The sequence below is a fragment of the Oncorhynchus mykiss genome, chromosome 15, assembly GCF_057628025.1.
Source record: "Oncorhynchus mykiss isolate SJ-2025 chromosome 15, ASM5762802v1, whole genome shotgun sequence".
Classification (NCBI taxonomy): Eukaryota; Metazoa; Chordata; class Actinopteri; order Salmoniformes; family Salmonidae; genus Oncorhynchus; species Oncorhynchus mykiss.
The window spans coordinates 50,744,826-50,766,581 of NC_143036.1; the positions used below are offsets into that span (position 1 = coordinate 50,744,826).

Genomic DNA, 21,756 nt, shown 5'->3' on the forward strand with positions numbered 1-21,756 from the left:
CTAATTCCAGCCTGGTGGAAGTGTCGACCCACTGTTCACCCGTCTTTGAATACCTGATGGTCAAATGCTGACCCTTTTCAGCTGTCAACATGACTGCTGTATACATTCCCCCTCAAGACAAAAATTAACAAGCTGGCGCTTAAACTGTACAAGGATATAAACAAGCAGGAGAACATACACTGCCTTTCTGGTTGCCGGCAACTTTAATATTTTGCTTCCTGTTTACAAGCAGAAACTCAGACAAGTAGTACCTGCAATTCGCTCGGTTGAGAATCAGAGGTTATGCTACACGACTGCTCTGCTAGTGCTGATTGGAATATGTTTTGAGACTCCAGCGCCAACAATGACAAGCTAACCACCTCTGTCACAGACTTCATTAGGAAATGCATCAGCAACGTCAAAAGCCCTGGATTAACAAGTTGGCGCTTAACTAAAGAACAGGGCTACCGCACACAGTGCCATCTTAGACAACCCTGATGCTATGGCCAAAGACAGGAATAATTACAAGAAGGCCAGCTATGACCTCAGCAAAGTAATCAAACGAGCAAAAGGATAATATAGGAATAAGGTGGAATCATTACACAGACTCCGCCACCCACCGTATGTGGCAGGGACTACAGTCCATTACGCATTACAAAGCGTACCCAACCGTGATCTGCCCAACGATGCCTCTCTACCAGACAAACTCAATGTATTTTATGCACGTTTTGACAACATCGAGCCAGTTGTGAGGGACGTCACCAACCCAGAGGATTGGGGGATCTCGCTCTCCGGGCCACGACGGTATTCCAGGGCACGCGCAGAACAGTTTGGCAGGCAAATACACAGTCATATTCAACCTCTCCTTGTCCCAGTCTGTAATCCCCACGTTTTATGATGACCACAATCATTCCTGCGCCTAAGAACTCTTAGGCTTCAAGTCACAATGACTACCACCCTGTGGCACTAACTTCTCTAATTGTTAAGTGCTTTGAAAGGCAAGTTATGGCACATATTAACTGCCTCATCCCAGCCACACTAGACCCACTCCAGTTTGCATACCGCCCCAACAGATCCATAGATGATGCAATCTCAATTGCACTTCACACTGCCCTCAGCAACCTAGATAAGAGGAATACCTATGTGAGAATGCTGTTAATTGACTACAGCTCAGTGTTCAACACTATTGTCCACGCCAAGCTCGTCACCAAGCTTAGGACTTTGGGTCTGAATACCTCCCTCTGCAACTGGATCCTGGACATCCTGACGGGCCGACCCCAGGTGGTGAGGGTAGGCAACATCACCTCCGCCATGCTGACCATTAATACAGGGGCCCCACAGGGGTGTGTGCTTAGTTCCCTCCTGTACTCCCTGTTCAACAACTCCAACACCATTATCAAGTTTGCTGATAACACGACGGTGGGTAGGCCTGATCACCGGCGACGATGAGTCAGCCTACAGGGAGGTGGTCAGTGACCTGGCAGTATGGTCACATAGCAACAACCTCTTCCTCAACATCAGCAGGACCAAGAAGCTGATTGTGGACTTCAGGAAACAGGGGTGGTGAACACACCCCCATCCACATCAACAGGGCAGCAGTAGAGCAAGTAGACATCTTCAAATTCCTCTGTGCCAAAATCACTAAGGACTTAAAATGGTGGTTGAAAAGGTTTGGCATGGGCCCTCAAATCCTCAAAAGGGTCTACAGCTGTACCATTGAGAGCATATTGACTGGCTACATCACTGCTTGGTATGGCAATAGCACCGCCCTCGATCACATGGCGCTACAGAGGGTCGTGCGGACAGCCCAGTACATCAGTGGGGCCAAGCTCTCTACCATCCAGGATCTCTATCAGGCGGTGTGAAAATAAGGCCCGGAAAATCAACCACCCAAGCCATATACTATTTTCCCTTGCTGCTGCATGGCAAGAGGTACATCAACAGACACCTGAACAGCTTCTCTCCCCAAGCAATACGACTAACTAACAAAATAGCTACACGAACTGTGTTAACCTTGTATCATTATTGACCTTTTATTTCAATCTCACACTGTCTCTATGCACACTCACAGGGCTCTACACACTCACAAACTCTCACTCCATCATTTGCTCACTCAAACATTCCAGGTTGTATCACAACCGGCGGCCGTGATTGGGAGTCCCATAGGGCAGCGCACAATTGGCCCAGAGTTGTCGGGGTTAGGGTTTGGCCCGCGGTAGGCCGTCATTGTAAATAAGATTTTGTTCTTAACTGACTTATCTAGTTAACTAAAAAAATATATATCTACCTCCATCACTCCAGTATCCCTGCACACGTAAATATAGTATTAGAACTGACTGTTTAAATATTTCCAGTATATAGTATGGTTACTTACTTTGTGTATTTCATATTCTTATTTCTTGTGTATTTTTCTAGTAATATATTGTTATTGATAATTGCATTGTTGGGTTTTGAGTTTGCAAGAAAGGCATCTCACTGTACTTGTACATGTGACATTAAAACCACAGGTTGTGTATCAACTTGTGTCTCAAGCTCTATACAGTGGACCCTTCTTTAGTCATGAGTTGTTCCGGTTACATGCGTCTACTGAAAATGGAATGTTTGGCAAAAAAGGCGAACCTGTTATGGTCTTTGCCTTTCAAAATCAGAAGTGGTCTTCTTTGACATTCAGCACCTCACTTACCCCAATCCTATTCCCTCATGTGTCTCAGCACGACCCTGAACCACTTGTTGTATAAACCAGAGAGACAGTCAGTGACACATAGCCTCACAAAATGATCTAGCCACTGGGCTGAATCAGCGCTATCACAATGACTCAAACAATAGAACCGACTCCCTCACAGGTATAACCTCGCTAAGACGCCTTCATCTCTGGCTCAGGCACAACGACGGAAGCTGGAATCATTGAGGCGGATCAGACAGCACACATACAATCACACAGCACAATCCAAGGATATTCAGAGCATTATAAAAGCCGACTGCAGGAAAAATCATCAACGGTACAAAATGGTTAAGAGCGAGTCCGACAACACGTAAGTACACACACACACACACACACCTGAGCAGCTCCAATGCAAGTCATACCAATCTGCCCGCAATGCCTTTCCAGGACGGAGCTGATAAACCAGACATATACTGCAGGATTAGAGGACTGACAAAGAACAAAACCTTGAAACTTATAGGAGAACAAGCGGAAGTCAAAGGGTGAATAGACTCCTTCAAATCACCCATAGAACGTTAATTTTTTTATTTATTTTACCTTTATTTAACCAGGCAAGTCAGTTAAGAACAAATTCTTATTTTCAATGACGGCCTGGGAACAGTGGGTTAACTGCCTGTTCAGGGGCAGAACGACAGATTTGTACCTTGTCAGCTCGGGGGTTTGAACTCGCAACCTTCCGGTTACTAGTCCAACGCTCTAACCACTAGGCTACGCTGCCGTTAAATCCTCCATAGAATAGCCCTTAGAAGTTGAAAGCGTGAAACACACAAAAAAACGTTCAAATCGGCCATATAAATGCCCATGGAAGAACAATACCAAAGCTACTGCCGTTACCCCATTACAGCCTTGGATCACAAGTTAAAGCACCATCTCGTCTCAAAGGAGTACAGTAGAAGTAAAGCTAGAGAACGAGCAAGTACAAACTAAAAGCATCATTTGTGTCCCTTGGATTATGCACGGTGGCCACTGGCCAGATGGCAAAGTTTAGTTCCCCCTCAGCTATTCATATGGCATCGTTAGAACACAGCAGATGTTTCACTGCTTGTTTTCTCAGATGGAGTTCTTTACCACAGAGCTATGAACTGGGTTTTCTATTAGAAGGTGAGACAGGGAGGTGTTGCAACCCAACACAATGATACAAGGTCAGATGTCTTTCCCCTAAATGGTTTAGTTCAGGATTGGGGTGAACCTGTGTGGTTGAGTGGTAACATTCCTACACAAAGCACATATCAGAGCTTCAAAAAGGTATTGGGTTCGATGATCCCTATGAGCACCATTCCTACATGAGTCTGATCTTAGATCTGTAATTAATATCCAGCAACATACCAAGGTCAGTGTTGGGTCCAGCCAGGACCTGTTTAAACTTGTCCAGGCGGGATGCCTCTCTCTCTGTCATGGCTGGGGTCCCAGAGGTGTTCTGGTCAGCTATACGAGCCACCATGGGGATGGTGGGCCGGTGGGGCAGGGACTGCTGTCTGTGGAGCGACGCATCTGGATAAACAGAGAGAGGGGAGAGATACTGAGAACAACACACACACAAAGATGCACACAAATTCTTACTTACAATGACAGCCTACCCCGGGCCTAACCCTAACAATTGTGCGCCTCCCTATGGGACTCCCAATCACGGCCAGTTGTGATACAGCCTGGAATCGAACCAGGTTCTGTACTGACGACTCTAGCACTGAGATGCAGTGCCTTAGACCGCTGTGCCACTCGGGAGCCCCATTACAGACAATAACAAGGCAGAGTAGAGTTTGTTCCCAGCAGCAGAAGTAGAGGACAGCGGAGGACACCCAGAGAAGGTGTAGAGTGCTGCAGGGCCGAGGTCAGGCCACTCTCTCTGTCTGTCTCTCCATTAGCAGAGAGCAGCTTGTTTGTAGGCTGAAAGCGTGGAGGGAGGGGAGTGCCAGGTTAGACAGAGGGGAGAGGAGACGGGGTAGAGAGAAGCTACCAGACAGACAACAATATTATAGTGATGTGACTAAAGGAAAATGAACACAGATTTTTTGTGATGAGTTGAGCTCAAGACGGCAGCTTGGTTTGAACACAGCATGCAAAGGGGAGTGTGTTAATACTATCACTTCCTGCAGGCAAAGAACAGAGTGGGTCGCTCAACCTCCACTACATTATCACCATGATATATCATTTACCCAAGCACTACAATAGAGAGCAGAACAATCACAGACAATATGAGGTCTCTCCCAGCAGGAAGGGCAGTGTGCGAGTAGGGGTCCGTGGGCGAGTAGGGGTCCGTGGGCGAGTAGGGGTCCGTGGGCGAGTAGGGGTCCGTAGGGGTCCGTGGGCGAGTAGGGGTCCGTGTGTGAACACATCAGATGCGCGGGTCTGTCTTTTGTGTGTGTGAGTGAGAGATAGAGATATATATATATATATATATATATCTCTATGTGTGTGTACTGATCAACACAGATGACTGGAGCAGACAGTGTCTACTCTGCCAGTGTCTCCTCTGTCAGTGTCTCCTCCATGGAGATAATACTGGAGTTAGGACTGCTACGGGCTGCTGTCTTATCTCTTGCACCACCACAGACAGCAGGCAGATGTTCCCTACTGCACAAGACAAACACCACCCTCTGCTGCTGCTACCACACTAACAAATGAACATGAAAAGCCTAGCAGGCTCAGAGCAGAGGCAGGGGGAGAGGAAATATTGTGTATAGAAGGAGTGGGTGAAGACAGGAAATGGGCCCTATGGAGTGGGGTTCCTCCTTTCAAGATTCCTTCCTTGTTAGGAAGTTGTTCCTCACATCTGTCACCTCACCTGACGCTTACATGTTTTTGTCTGTTTGTTGATTGATGGATAGAGAGGAGAGAGACCGAGAAGAGAAACATGCAACATATGTCTACTTACCCTTAGGTGATCCGATGGGGGCCTCACTCAGTGACTTCACCAGTTTGCCATCACTGAGCGGGCTGGGCTCACAAGCAAACGACACCTCAGGGGTCGATTCCTCCCCTTCCTCCCACTGCTCTTCCTCATGCGCCTCTTCCTCTCGGTCCTCCAGCTCTGACGCGTCGGCATCGTCCTGTCTCTGCTTCTCCTGCTGCTTGCTGTGGTTCTCGATCACCTGCAAAATGACAATAACATATATTAAAAAATGTAACTCCTTAAAAACAGCTTAATGTATTATAAGGGCATATAAGTTAATATAAACAGGGCTTATGAGTACATAAGGGCCTTTGAAACACCCAAGGACGACTGACTGCTGTGTATGTTGACGGCATAGAATCACCTTGTTGGCGGTTTCCATGACGACCTCGATGTTGAGGTTCTGTGCGGCCATGGCGAGCAGCTCGTCGTCGTCGTCCCCCACGTCCCAGGCATCGCTGGTGATGCTCTCAAACTCCTGGAAGGTGGTGGCTTTCTTTGGCTTCCCTCCCGGTGTCGTCTGGGGCTTGTTGCCCGCTTTGATTAGACTAAGATGGGGAAAGATGAGGAGAAGTTAAGGGTACTAGAAGTCATCCAAAGCATTAAAAAAAAGAGACCAAAAACCCCAAATTATACATGTATTTTCAATTCATGTAATTTTTTTAGCGGAACGTGGAAGAGGTTGGTAATAATGGTGAATTGACTTAGAAAGGATGAACAGAAAGACCATGAAAGATTAGGACTGGGAGACAAATTCACTCTGGTAGGGTCACTTCACAAACATCCCTCAACTGTTCATTCAATGGAATTAAGATTCAAATGCCAAATACAGTTGGTCAAAAAGTGCCTACTTCAGCCAAAGAACATACCCTTGTACTAAATTCCAAAAAAAGCTCAATTGGGTGTATTTGTAAGTTCTATTAATGAGACTGCAGCTGTGCCCCATCTACAGGTGGATATTCTCACGTTGACGCAGCGAGCCGATGTTGAAAAGAACTGACTGACGAGAATGTTGGGGGGGGGGGGGGGGGGGGGGGGGGAACTGAATGACGATAATGAAAGAAATTAAACAATCACAAAAACATTCCGCAAGGACAATCAATGAGTCAGCATCTATTTGAATTATTTCAAAAAGCTTATTGTAAAAGGAACACAATCACAGATTAAATCAATTAACCATTTCTCACAGAAAATCTTCCTTTGTGTATGAGAGACGTTTTCTTCAGGGGGGGGGGAAACGTAATAAAAAGCCAATTTAATTTATCCTTTTTCCTCTCGTGTCCATGAGACTCAGGTGTGCACCAGAGATTGAAAAGCAGCACGGGTGGAAGGAGAGAGGGAGAGGGGACCCTTCCTTTCCATCGTATTATTTTCACTCAAAACGAAAGCATTAGCATAACAAAAGCAACGTCAAGTTCAATAGGACTCTACTTGTGACTAGCCCACTCCTGACAGGTGATAAAACCATGGAAGTCAGCCTAACAATAACAAGTAAATGAAATAAACCCCTCTGTGGACATCAGCCACATGATTAGACTTGCAGCACTTTAATCTAAAGGCAAAGCAACAAAAGCCTATTACTGAAGATCAGCTGTTTCATCTGTTTCCGCTCTCTCCTTGTCAACCCACAACCAACAGTTGGGAGAATATACTTGGTATACAGGTACGTGAGCAGATGGGTGGAGTTTCAGAACTATGCTGGACTGGGCTGGACTGAACTGTGCTGCACAGCCCAAAGAGCCAGTAGAGAGATTACTATTCGGTTACCTATATAGAATATTTGATTAAGCCTACCTTGGGTCTGTGTGAGTTAATCTAACAGATGTCAAATGGAGATAAGACAGATCATAAAAATAAAAAAAATAGTAGGTGCCACAGCCTGAGAAGTAAGCCCTTCTAGGTGCCAAATCTGTCTCTGCTTTAGAGCATTTCCATTGAAAACAACCCATGAGCACCAAAATGTGAAGTTCATAGGCGCATATAAAATTGTGTCAAATGAAAGCGAAAGGTATATATTTTGGCAAATTTAAAGGCATACATTTTCCATCTAAAAAATGTGGCATAATTAAAGGTTTTATTTCTGGATAAACAGATGGAAAAGGGGTCTTAGAAAACATCTACCAGAAAAAGTCTTAAACGGTATTAGAAATGCATCAAAACACAATAATGTCGATGTATAGACCCTTGCCAACTCATATCAACCCTTATATTTAGTATTGGAGAAATGATTTACCTTCTGTAAGTTTAAGAAACAGTGTCTTGTGCCTTGTAGTTCTGTTACCAAAACCCCACATATCTTAAGATATTTTCTCATTTCTCTGCCTCATGAGGGAGGATAATGTAAGCTCACAGAAGTAACAAGTAATGGTAGACCTACCAGTTAGTTACAGTGAATTTACTGATATCAGTTGTTTACTTAATTATTAAAACTCCTAATCAGTTACCAAATTGGTAGCGGAATTACCCCCCCCCCCCCCCCACAAAAAAAAAATCACTGCAACTGAAATGGCTACAATGGGAAATAATGTGTCACAAACCACAGTTGGGTCACCTTCTACTGTCCTCTCTTCCACTGGCATACTTATGTTCAGCTCAGAACTGATTTCTTTGTCTTTCTGTTGTCTGGTGATCAAACCAAGAGTGTTAATGTTAATGGTCCCAGTTAATGTCACCTCTTCCAGCTCTTACTGACACCTATCCATGAGCCCTCTCTCTTTCAATGTACTGTAACCAGCATCCTCAGTCACTGAGTAACGGCCAACACCGGACGTTCATGGACATTGAAAAGTAGTTCACATTTGGTCAGGCCACCCTGGCCTTGATGTGAACATCCACAGACAAAACGCACTGGACCAAATCTGAACCTATCATCACAGACATACATTTGGATAGCAGAGTGCAGTACAGTGAGTAGAGCACAGAACAGTGAGTAGAGCACAGTAGAGTAAAGTTACATACAATAGTACAGTATAATATAGGACAATACAGTAGCATACTTTACTGAACGCTGCTGTATTGTACTGTACTCCGCTGTGATGTTCAAACTTGTAAAAAATGAGCTGACTCTTTGAATCTTAATTCGGAGCAGATATTTATCTGAGTTTTTGGACAATGTGTTCACAAAAACATGAGGGAGATTTTATTGTAATTCCCTTACCAAAGTCATTGTGCATAGATTTGTATGGTTTGGTGAACTTTGAAATCAATGTATTTTTTGTTTGTCATACATTTGAAAGTGAAAAACCTGAGTCAAAGCATAATGTTATTACCGTGGAATTGCCCTTATGCCAATTTGCTGTTCTATTGGCAAGGAAACGATGTAGCTAGTGCTGATTAAACAGTTAGACACCCAGGCTAAAGTGGAGCGGACATAATTCCCTATCCTCAATCAAGTCAAACGGGTGCTTAAAAAGACAGTCAAACAAGGACATGCAGTGTTTCTTTTAATTACAATAGTCCTAACTCATCGATCACACAGGCAGCGTCATTGCGCAAAACGGTATGCAGTGTCATCTGGATATGTCTGCAACAAAAGTTCAAGTTCTGGTGAACCAAAATCCAATGTCGCTGTGATCGAGGCGAAATGAAGTTATAATAGCATTGAATTTTAGCCTCAGCATTTCCTGAAAGTTAGAAACCTCTGCTACCATTTCTGTCAAGCCATATCATTTGATGCGTATGTCGGATAAATACAACATATGCAACACACTGCAACTGTCTCTGCAATGCAATGACGCAAGGAAAGCACAGCGTTCCATAGTAAATTAATGTACTTCTGTTGTACCAAAACCCAATGTCGCTGCCGGTGTGATTGAGGCAAAAGGAAGTTATAATAGCATTGAATTTTAACCTCAGCATTTCCTGAAAGTTAAAAACTGGATTTTCAGGTCAGTCCACTACTCCAACCTGAATGGCCATCTTAAATCCCCTATCAAAGGACTAAAGCTACCTACATACCAGAGAGCAACAGTCACCATTCATTCATTCATTATAGAATATGTCCCTAATGGCATGTTATTCCCTATATTGTGCAGCACTAGAAGGATATGGGGAACCATTTGGGACTCAGACATACTGTTGGACATATACCGTACAACTAATCAGACACTTACTTAGCATGCAGAAGAGGGTCGAAAGGAGGATGTTGAGCACCATACACATGTTGTATGCTGTGGAGAGGGGAAAAAACACAATGACCTATTGCTATGCTTTGACAAGAAAATCTACTGAATTAATGTTCTGTAATGTATTACAGTGTACTATATATTATAGTAAACAGTGGATAACATGGATAACATGTCTCTGTCAACTAATGCCTTGATTAAGTTAAAGTGCACTCCAATAATGAGAAAATTCATTGAGCAGACCAACTTTGGTTTACTTAGGTTTCATTTGAAAGCAGCTGTCAACAGTAGTTGGCAATATGATGCCGCATTTGATTATTTGATGAGCATGTAGCCATCTAGCCTAAACGTAAAGTTACTTAACATGGCTACACATCATAAAGTTCAATAAGTCGTCTTGTTCATTTCATTGCTGGTAACGTTATGATGACAATACGCTCTGACAACGAGTCAGTTCAACCAGGAAAGGCTACTAGCTAGCTAAATTAAAACCTTAGAAAGTTAGCGAACTGGAGCCTAAATGTAAAGTTACTTGGAACTTGACTACACATCAGAAATAAGTTCAATACGTCATATTGACATTTAATTTTTGCTATATTGACAAGCTCTGACAACGAGTCAGTTAAATCAGAAAAGGCCAACAGCTAGCTAAATAAAAACCTTAGAAAGTTAACTGGCTAGCAAGGAATGCTAGGCTTAGCTATCTGGTTAGCTAAGCTAGCTGAATACCAAACGACGAACTCATACTACAATCATTTAGCTAACGTTAGCGGCTGGTGATATGTTCTCTAGAATCACTGAGGCAAGAGCATGCGCACGTTTGACAACCCCATAAAGTATGACATGAAGCAACACATAATTATTGGATGTGTGAAAAACTAAATGTTTCAACGTTACAGTCAGTGTGACCTGTAATTTCGAATGTAATAGTGCAACGGAGCTAGCTAACAAGCAGCGAGCAAATGTAGCTACCAAGAAGGAACACGTCACTTATACCTGCCAGGGACCTTAGCTGTATTTCTTTTCCAGAATTGTTTCTTGTTTCCGTCAGTTGACATTTTCTTTCCCTGGTACAATATGTCACAGACACAAAAATACGAGTGTTGTTACCGAAAGTTTTTAAAAAGTCTAAAGCGTGTTTATTTACGCCCAGTTCCCTCCTCCAAAACTCAGAACGCCGCCATGTTGGAGCTGCGTTAGTCTGAGCAAGCGCTGTAGGGATTGGTCAGTTTCACAATGCCTAGCCATCGCCCAATCACAAGTACAATCTACTGTATGTGAGTTGAGACGCGATCGACGTCATCTTCAAATGTGTCAGTTGCTGCATTCATGTGCTCGTCGAAACTAGAAACTCTGAATTGTCCGACAGGCTAACAAGTTATAGTTATCTACGTGCCGCGTTCAACGAACCAGGAAGACAGAAATGTCCAAGTTTCATTGTTCCGACTGGCTTTGTGAACGCAGTAAACGTCGCTGAGGTATAATACCGCGTTCAAGTCCTAGGAAATAGGAAACGCAGCACGTGATTAACAACAACCATTGAGCAAGTCGGGCATTTCCAAGTTTCCTTGTGTAGACTAGTACTTGAACGAGGTATAATATAAACGGTCCGTGTGGATGGCAGATGAGCTGGCAGGTAGGATTTAGTTTCTCCCTGTCTCTGGCCCACACTCCAGTACAGAATGTGGAGGATATCAAATCAATCAAATTGGCTCCTGAGTGGCACAGCGGTCTAAGGCACTGCATCTCAGTGCTAGAGGCGTCACTACAGACCCTGGTTTGATTATAGGCTGTATCACAACCGGCCGTGATTGGGAGTCCCATAGGCCGGCACACAATTTGTCCAGGTTTGGCGGGGTTAGGCTGTCATTGTAAATAAGAATTTGTTCTTAACTGACTTGCCTAGATAAATAAAGGTTCAATAAAAAATAAATCAAACTGTAGACCTTACTGTGAAATGCTTACATACAAGACCTTAACCAACAGTGCAGTTCAAGAAGAGTTAAGAAAATATTTAGCGACTAAACCAAAAAAATATTAAGTAAAAAAAAATACTAAGAACACACCACTGAAGGGCCCCAATGTTGAGGATCAGCGTGTCAGATGTGTTGTTACCTATCCTTACCACCTGGGGGCGGCCTGTCAGGAAGTCCAGGATCCAGTTGCAGAGGGAGGTGTTTAGTCCCAGGGTCCTTTGCTTAGTGATGAGCTTTGAGGGCACTATGGTGTTAAACACTGAGCTGTACTCAATGAACAGCATTCTCACATAAGTGTTCCTTTTGTCCAGGTGGGAAAGTGCAGTGTGGAGTGCGATTGAGATTGCGTCATCTGTGGATCTGTTTGGACGGAGGCGAATTGGAGTGGGTCTAGAATATCCGGGAGGATGCTGTTGATGTTAGCCATGACCAGCCTTTCAAGCACTTCATGGCTGCCGACGTGAGTGCTACGGGGCGGTACTCATTTAGGCAGGACACCTTCGCTTCCTTGGGCACTGGGACTATGGTGGACTGCTTGAAACATGTAGGCATTACAGACTCCGTCAGGGAGATGTTGAAAATGTCAGTGAAGACACTTGCCAATTGGTCCGCACATGCTTTGAGTAAATGTCCTGGTAATCAGTCTGGCCCCGTGGCTTTGTGAATGTTGACCTGTTTAAAGGTCTTGCTCACATTGGCTACTGAGAGCGTTATCACACAGTCGTCCAGAGCAGCTGGTGCTCTCAAGCATACTTAAGTGTTGATTGCCATAAAGCAAGCATAAAAGGCATTTAGCTTGTCTGGTAGGTTCACATCACTGGGCAGCTCGCATCTGGGTTTCCCTTTGTAGTCCATAATAGTTTTCAAGCCCTACCACATCTGATGTGCGTCGGAGCCGCTGTAGTAGGATTCAATCGTAATCCTGTATTGACGCTTTGCTTGGTTGATGGTATAGAGGGATTTCTTATAAGCGTCCGGATTAGTGTCCCATTCCTTGAAAGCAGCAGCTCTAGCCTTTAGCTTGATACGGACCTAGCCTGTAATCCATGGTTTCTGGTTGGGCTATGGTCACTGTGGGAACGACATCGTCAATGCACTTATTGATGAAGCCGATGACTTGAGGTGGTATACTCCTCAACGCCATTGGATTAATCCCAGAACATATTCCAGTCTGTGTTACCAAAACAGTCCTGTAGCGTAGCATCCGCGTCATCTGACCACTTCCGTATTGAGCGAGTCACCGGGACTTCCTGCTTTAGTTTTTGCTTGTAAACAGGAATCAGGAGGATAGAATTATGGTCATATTTGCCAAATGGAGGGTGGGGGAGAACTTTGTATGCATCTCTGTGTGTGGAGTAAAGGTGGTCTAGATTTTTTTTCCCTCTGGTTGCACATGTGACATGCTTGTAGAAATTAGGTAAAACGGATTAAAGTTTGCCTGCATTAAAGTCCGCGGCCAGTAGGAGCGCCACTTCAGGATGAGCATTTTATTGTTTGCTAATGGCCTTATAGAGTTGGTTGTGTGCGGTCTTAGTGCCAGCATCGGTTTGTGGTGGTAAATAGATGGCTACGAATAATATAGATGAGAACTCTCTTGGTAGATATTGTGGTCTACAGCTACCTCAGGTGAGCAATAACTCGCACCTGCTGTTATTGAGAAATAAACATCTTACCAGACGTAGCTTCTCTGATCTGCCGGTGCATGGAAAATCCCGCCAGCTCTATATTATCTGGGTCGTCGTTCAGCCACTACTCTGTGAAACATAAGATAGTAATGCACCATAACGTTGGATTCCAACCGCCAATAAACCCCACCGAAGAAGATGACAGATGATGATTTCCTGTACATGGTGGCAGGTAGTCTAATGGTTAAGAGCGTTGGGCAAGCAACTGAAAGTTTCCTGGTTTGAACCCCAGAGCCAACTAGAGTGAAAATGTATGATGTGTGCTTGAGCAAGGCACTTAACCCTAATTGCTCTGGATAAGAGTGTCTGCTAAATGACTCAAATATACAGATAAAATGATCAAAAGCAGCAAAAAACAGTTAAGATCAGTACTATGCTGGTTCCAGACATAAGTGGTCACTTAGGGACCCTGGCCGCTAGGGTCCCCTTACCCCAAAAAATAAAGAAAAATATCAATATATATCCTAAATTAATTTTGGATTTTTAGAAAGACTTCAAATAAGTGCTGTGTTTCGTGTACGTTTACCCTGGTGTAACATTTTGTTAACGGTATAAATCTCTCTCTCGGAAAGGTAACTTTAATCAATACATTTGCCTGTATTTACCCACCTCCCCCAAAAATGACATGCAAATTAGCTGCTAATGTGGCTATCATACAGAACTACAAATGCCTGTAGCAAGCATCACGCCACTCACCAGGGACATGATGATCTGGATGAGACTTCCGAATCGAGACAAAGGTAAGAATCTATGGATAAACTATCTAACGTTAGCTACATTTTGTAATTAATAAATGGGCAATTCTGTGAACTGTCTTGGGCAAATTATCTGTCTAAATGCCTGTTATCTGCAGTAGCTACAGTGCCTAGCAAAAGTATTCATCCCCCTTGGGGGTTTTCCTATTTTGTTACATTACAACCTGTAAATTAAATATATTTTTATTTTGATTTCATGTAATGGACATAATAGTCCAAATTGGTGAAGTGAAATGAAAAATGACTTGTTTCAAAAGATTATAAAAAGTAAAAACATGGAAAGTGGTGTGTGCAGATGTATTCACCCCCTTTGCTATAAATCCCCTAAATAAGATTTTGTGCAACCAATTACCTTCAGAAGTCATATAATTAGTTAAATAAAGTCCACCTCGGTGCAATATAAGTGTTGCATGATCTGTCACATGATCTCATTATATATATATATATATATACAGTGCCTTGCGAAAGTATTCGGCCCCCTTGAACTTTGCGAACTTTTGCCACATTTCAGGCTTCAAACATAAAGATATAAAACTGTATTTTTTTGTGAAGAATCAACAACAAGTGGGACACAATCATGAAGTGGAACGACATTTATTGGATATTTCAAACTTTTTGAACAAATCAAAAACTGAAAAATTGGGCGTGCAAAATTATTCAGCCCCTTTACTTTCAGTGCAGCAAACTCTCTCCAGAAGTTCAGTGAGGATCTCTGAATGATGCAATGTTGACCTAAATGACTAATGATGATACATACAATCCACCTGTGTGTAATCAAGTCTCCGTATAAATGCACCTGCACTGTGATAGTCTCAGAGGTCCGTTAAAAGCGCAGAGAGCATCATGAAGAACAAGGAACACACCAGGCAGGTCCGAGATACTGTTGTGAAGAAGTCTCAGATGAGGGAGGAGGATGTTTTCCCTGTAACGCACAGCATTGAGATTGCCTGCAATGTCAACAAGCTCAGTCCGATGATGCTGTGACACACCGCCCCAGACCATGATGGACCCTCCACCTCAAAATCGATCCTACTCCAAAGTACAGGCATCGATGTAAAGCTCAGTCCTTCGACAATAAATGCGAATCCAACCATCATCCCTGGTGTGACAAAACTGTGACTTTTCAGTGAAGAGCACTTTTTGCAAGTCTTGTCTGGTCCAGCGACGGTGGGTTTGTGCCCATTGGCGATGTTGCCGGTGATGTCTGGTGAGAACCTGCCTTACAACAGGCCTACAAGCCCTCAGTCCAGCCTCTCTCAGCCTATTATGGACAGGATGGAGGGATTGTGCATCCCTGGTGTAACTCGGGCAGATGTTGTTGCCATCCTGTGCCTGTCCCGCAGGTGTGATGTTCTGATGTACTGATCCTGTGCTTGTCTTGTTACAAGTGGTCTGTCACTGCGAGGACGATCTGTCCTGTCTCCCTGTAGCGCTGTCTTAGGCTTCTCACAGTATGGACATTGCAATTTATTGCCCTGGCCACATCTGCAGTCCTCATGCCTCCTTGCAGCATGCCCAAGGCATGTTCACACTGATGAGCAGGGACCCTGGGCATCTTTCTTTTGGTGTTTTTCAGAGTCAGTAGAAAGTCCTCTTTGGTGTCCTAAGTTTTCATAACTGTGACCTTAATTGCCTTCAATCTGTAAGATGTTAGTGTCTTAACGACCGTTCCACAGGTGCATGTTCATTAGTTGTTTATGGTTCATTGAACAAGCATTGGAAACAGTGTTTAACCCTTTACAATGAAGATCTGTGAAGTTATTTGGATTTTTACGAATTAGCTTTGAAAGACAAGGTCCTGAAAAAGGGCCGTTTCTTTTTTTTGCTGAGTTTAGTTCTCAATATTAGCCTAGCTAGATGGCCGCTTATTTGTATAGCCATTTAAATGCATGCTCAACTCTCAAGTTGAAGTTTAACTTCATGACTGATGCCATGGCTGTGCCTGCTAAGAAGGGAGCAGCAGCGAACTACAAGACTGCAGCCAAGGCAGCACTGGTCCACACCTGACCTGAGTATTGGGTGAGTAGTATTGATTGGTACTGTATGTGGAAGTTCCCAAATACAGGTGTGCCAAGCTTGTAGCGTCATACCAAAAAAAGACCCGGGCTGTAATCTCTGCCAAAGGTGCTTCAACAAAGTACGGAGTAAAGGGTCTGAAATCTTATGTAAATGTAATCGACATGTTTTTTTAAATAATTTGCTCAAATTTCAAATATCATTATGGTGAATTGTGTGTAAAGTGATTAGGACATTTTTTTAAATCCATTTTAGAATAAGGCTGTAACAAAATGTGGGAAAGTAAAGGGGTCTGAAAACTAACCTAATGCACTGTATATGCCCCCTCTATTTATCCTTTGGTTCTGATTTTGTGTACAGGGAGAATACTGTAAGAACGGCCCATATTCTGTATTCTTTCGCTGTACATTTCAAAAGTGCTGAAGAAATAGTTATATTGACTACGTCTGTCCTAGCTCGCTCATTAATGTCTTAATTGAAATGACAGATTGCCTCTTATCCACTCGTTGTTCCCTTATGTCAAAGTTTGTGCATCTCAATTGTCAACCATATCAGCTATTGTTTTCCTTTAAAAATGCAGTAAATGAGACTGAATTAACTGTTTCGCTGCCAGACAAGGCTCCGCAGATAGCCAGGTGTAGAAGTGGTAAGGAGTCAATCCATGGTGCTGAAAAGAAAGCTCTGCTGTTGAGAAAGCTTTATGTAGGCCCAAACAGTGTGTGGTACCTTTAAAATCAAATCAAATTGTATTGGTCACATACACATATTTAGCAGATGGTATTGCGGGTGTAGGGAAATGCTTGTGTTCCTAGCTCCAACAGTGCAGTAATATCTAACAATTCACAACAATACACACAAATCTAAAAGTAAAAGAACGGAATTAAGAGATATATACATATTAGATTGAGCAATGTCGGAGTGGCATTGACTAAAATACAGTAGATTATAATACAGTCTGTACATAGACTGAAGCAGTATGTGAACATTATTTAAACATTATTAAAGCGACTCGTGTTCCATTTTGAAAGTGGCAAGTGATTCCAAGTATATGTATATAAGGAGGCATTTCACCTTTGTCGCTGTTATAATGTAATGAATGAAAAGTAGTGTAGTGTAGTGGCTTTGCTGGCATGCATCTGAAATGTTTTTTGGGAGTTTGCCCCACCAAGATTTACAAGCTAAAATCCCCACTGAGCAATATAGATTTCCCAAAACAAAAATCTGTTACAAACAGTGGACTAAGTTTTGTAGATTTTACCCTTCACAAAGGTAAAAAAAAAAGAAAGTTGTTTAGGGGTGCAAGGGCGAATTTTGTTATTGCACACCAGCACTTCACAGTAGGAGTTTCCTAACGGAAATATGCAAATACATGGTAGAACGCACCCAATAGGATCTCGCTAGCTCTGCCCACCTCCTTGTTCTGCCCACTTTGACTCATTTGCAGTGGTGTAAAGTACTTAATTAAAAACACTTTAAAATACTACTTAAGTTGTTTTTTGGGGGTATCTGTACTTTACTATTTATATTTTTTTGACAAGTTTTACTAAAAAACAAGAACATAGTGCTGTCTAGTTAATTTAAGGATATTGAAATTATTTGTACTTTCACTTTTGACACATAACTATATTTAAAACCAAATGCGTGTTTTACTTTTACTCAAGTACTATTTTACTGAATGTCTAACTTTTACTTGAGTGATTACGGTATCTTTATTTTTACTCAAATGTGACAATACGGTACTTTTTCCAACACTACAAATGTGTTTCCAATGAAAACGACAGGCTCTGGTATATCTTGGGTTAGTTTTAGATGTAGAAATCTTTGGCTATAGTATTTCACGTTGGGCGCGTTCGACTGGATCACTTTTGTCAAGTCTTTCAAGGAGTGTTGCATTATGGGGATTAAACATTTCTGACTTGTACCTACCTACATGTCAACTGCATGGGGGGTTGAGCAATAAGGTGAAAGCAACCGACTCAAGATGAAAGTCAAGTAGTGATATATCTGCCACAGCCAAAAGTGGGACACTGTGGTGGTTTTCCAACAGTAAGGCTCAGATCAACATGGCATTGTCAACATAATATATATACGTTTGTCTGTAAAATGTCAAAATAAACTTTACTATTCACCCATGTCACATACTCAAACTGGAAACATAACGTGTGAATAATTAATTGGTTCGAGAGAGGTTTCAAATCACTTTTAATTTGTATCCCCTGTAGCGTTGAAATGTTGCTTCCTGTTTCAGTCATGTATTTGCCCACACTCACATGGGCCAAACAAAAACACCCAAATTATTGATAAATAGTGCCTCCCACAATGGAGGTGGTGGCTGCATGGTGCAGTTGGTGAAAAGCAACTGCAGCAACTATATAAAAAAAACTGCATGACCTTAATCACAATTTTTATCATTCACGCAGTCGACATGTAATTGCTAGTCAAACAATTTGTACAACCATAACACAACACACTTTGAAAGAAGGTATCCAACAGTGCTCAATGGCTAGACAAAAAAAATGATCTGCTCGAACGCGCCCGCTCTGTCATTTTGCCTGTCAGCAAAACATTGTTGAGCGATTGAGTTTATGCAACGTGTTTACCTCGGCGTACTGCGAAACACTACACATTGTAACAATGCTCATGAATGAATTCTTCATTATGGTAAATCAACCAACGTTATTGTCAACGCAACTTTTTTACAAGAACAGGGTTGTAGAAGTGACTCTGAACCGCGTTATGTTGGGATTTTGGAAGGAGATTGAGACGAGGAGAAAACGCTCTGCGAGCTTCAATTGTATTTCTAAAGATGGTAAGCACATGAAATGCTATTATTATAAGGTCTAGTTTTTAGACAGACCATCCGTTTCATTGGCCAGTGCTAATTTGGATAGCCGTAGTAACAGCCAAGTTGTTATTTTTGCTATTACAAATTTAGTTTAGGAAAAAGTACCCAATTCTCATACTTGAGTTAAAGTAAAGATCCCTTAATACAGGGGTGTCAACCTCATTCACTTGGAGGGTCTAGTGTCTGCAGGTTTTTCTTTTCAATTAAGCCCTAGACAAGCAGTGTGGGGAGTTCCTTATTAATTAGTGACTACAATGAAATAAGCGAAAACCCGCAAACACTTGTCGAAAATAAAGTAGAGGTCAGTCATTAAAATACTTTTTGAATAAAAGTGGTTTTAAATATACTTAAGTATCTAAAGTATATGTAATTGCTCAAATATACTTAAGTACCAAAATTAAAAATCATTTCAAATTCCTTATATTAAGCAAACCAGATGGCACCATTTTCTTTCTATAAATGACTGATAGCCAGCAGTGCACTCCAATACTCAGACATCATTTGCAAACGAAGCATTTCTCTTTAGTGAGTCTGCCAGGTCAGCGGCAGTAGGGATGACCTGGGATGTTCTGTTGATAAGTGCCTGAATTGGGCAATTTTCCTGTCCCGATAAGCATTCAAAATTAATGGAGTACTTTTAGGTGTCAGGGAATATACATGGTGTAAAAAGTACATTATTTTCTTTAGGAATGTAGTGAAGTAAAAGTCAAAGTTGTCAATATAAATAATGAAGTACAGATACACCAAAAAACTACATAAGTTGTACTTTAAAGTAGTGTTACTTAAGTACTTTATGCCACTGTACAAGTTCAACTGTGGGGTATTTACAATAAACAGGAACATATCTGAAATATTGAACAAAAATGAAACATGTAAAGTGTTGGCCCCATGTTTCATGAGCCGAAATAAAAGATCACAAAAATGTTCCATACGCACACAAAAAGCTTATTTCTCTCAGCTTTTGTGCACACATTTGTTTACATCTCTGTTATAATGAGCATTTCTCATTTGCCACGATAATCCATCCATCTGAGAGGTGTGGCATATCAAGAAGCTGATTAAAGAGCATGATCATTACAAAGGTGCACCTTCCGCTGGGGACAAAAGGCCACTCAAATGTGCAGTTTTGTCATGTAACACAATGCTAAGTTTTGAGGGAGCTTGCAATTTGCATGCTGGCTGCAGGAATGTCCACCAGAGATGTTGCCAGATAGTTAAATGTTCATTTCTCTACCATAAGCCGCCTCCAACGTTGTTTTAGAGAATTTGGCAGTACGTCCAACCGGTCTCACAACCGCAGACCACATCAGTCCAGGACCTCCACATCCAGTTTCTTCACCTGCGGGATCGTCTAAGACAGGCCACCCGGAGAGCTGATGAATATGGGTTTGCACAACCAAAGAATTTCTGCACAAACTGTCTCAGGGAAGCTCATCTGCGTGCTTGTCGTCCTCACCAGGGTCTTGACCTGACTGCAGTTTGGTGTCGTAACCGACTTCATTGGGCAGATGCACACCTTCAATGGTCACTGGAATGCTGGAGAAGTGTCCTCTTCACGGATTATCCCAGTTTCAACTGTACCGGGCATAAGCTACAGACAACGAACAAAAACGCATTTTATTGATAGTAATTTGAATGCACAGAGATACTGTGACAAGATCCTGAGGCCTGTTGTCTTGCCATTCATCAGCTGCCATCACCTCATGTTTCAGCATGCTAATGCACAGCCCCATGTTGCAATGATCTGTACACAATTCCCGGAAGCAGAAAATGTCCCAGTTCTTCCATGGCCTGCATACTCACCAGACGTCCCCCGTCGAGTATGTTTGGTATGCTCTGGATCGATATGTACGACAGCATGTTCCAGTTCCCCCCAATATCCAGCAACGTTGTACAGCCATTGAAGAGGAGTGGGACAACATTCCACAGGCCGCAATCAACAGCCTGATCAACTCTATGCGAAGGAGATGTCGCGCCCCATGAGGCAAATGGTGGTCACACCAGATACGGACTGGTTTTCTGATCCACGCCCCTAACTTTTTTAAAGGTATCTGTGAACAACAGATGCATATCTATATTCCCAGACATGTGAAATGCATAGATTAGGTTGTAATGTATTTATTTCAATTAACTGATATGCTTATATGAACTTTAACCTAGTAAACATTTTTTAAATTGTTTTCAGTGTATTTACTCTATGATATCCATGGTTTTACACCAACCTGTGGCGGTGAATGAAAAAGTATGGATCCATCTATTTTGTGAAGTGCACCAGTCCCTCCTCCAGTAAAGCATATTAATTACTAGTCTGCAGCTAGGAATTCGGGAATATTGAACGCGAAGAATGACAACCGCCGAAACAACCATTCTATAACGAATGTCACTCTGAACAATCCTCTCTAACCACAACCCGAGAGAGGGAGAGAGACGCACAATTCTACAAAATAAATTAACTTTTCACCAGCGATCAAGATGAGACACTGAGCATAAATATATATATATATATATATATATATATATATATTGATTGCAATTGTTCCCGAATGAGTGTTCATGTGCAAAGGATTAGCATTTCAATTGTTATAATTATCACTCTGTAGTGACTTCTTAGTCGACCCCAACCTCCCCTTTTGTCTAACAAGCCACCATGACGGTTTAGTGGGCACATTCTCCTATCATTTCATGTAACCACATTTACCTTGTTTGTTTATGCATTTCTGTGAATTACTTAGTTAGTAGTAAATAAATGATTTAAGACAATTGA

The 21,756-nt window shown here is 42.4% G+C and overlaps 2 protein-coding genes across 7 annotated transcripts in view; one reads left to right on the plus strand and one right to left on the minus strand.

Annotated features, from left to right (window-relative positions):
- tbc1d22a (TBC1 domain family, member 22a) overlaps positions 1-11,190 on the minus strand; it is a 180,902-nt gene extending 169,712 nt beyond the window's left edge. For all 5 annotated transcript variants that reach the window (XM_036944449.2, XM_021563375.3, XM_021563377.3 and 2 more), the window contains exons 1-5: positions 10,712-11,190; positions 9,704-9,760; positions 5,956-6,139; positions 5,574-5,790; positions 4,028-4,192 (exon numbers count right to left, since the gene is read on the minus strand). In XM_036944449.2, the coding sequence (XP_036800344.2) occupies positions 4,028-4,192; positions 5,574-5,790; positions 5,956-6,139; positions 9,704-9,760; positions 10,712-10,773 (685 nt within the window). In that variant the 5' untranslated portion in view covers positions 10,774-11,190. The remainder of the gene's footprint in view (positions 1-4,027; positions 4,193-5,573; positions 5,791-5,955; positions 6,140-9,703; positions 9,761-10,711) is intronic.
- Positions 11,191-18,664: 7,474 nt separating this feature from the next.
- Positions 18,665-21,756, plus strand: part of cerk (ceramide kinase) — a 30,980-nt gene continuing 27,888 nt past the window's right edge. For both annotated transcript variants that reach the window (XM_036944452.2, XM_090200235.1), the window contains exon 1: positions 18,665-18,956. In XM_036944452.2, coding sequence (XP_036800347.2) covers positions 18,782-18,956 — 175 coding nt within the window. In that variant the 5' untranslated portion in view covers positions 18,665-18,781. The remainder of the gene's footprint in view (positions 18,957-21,756) is intronic.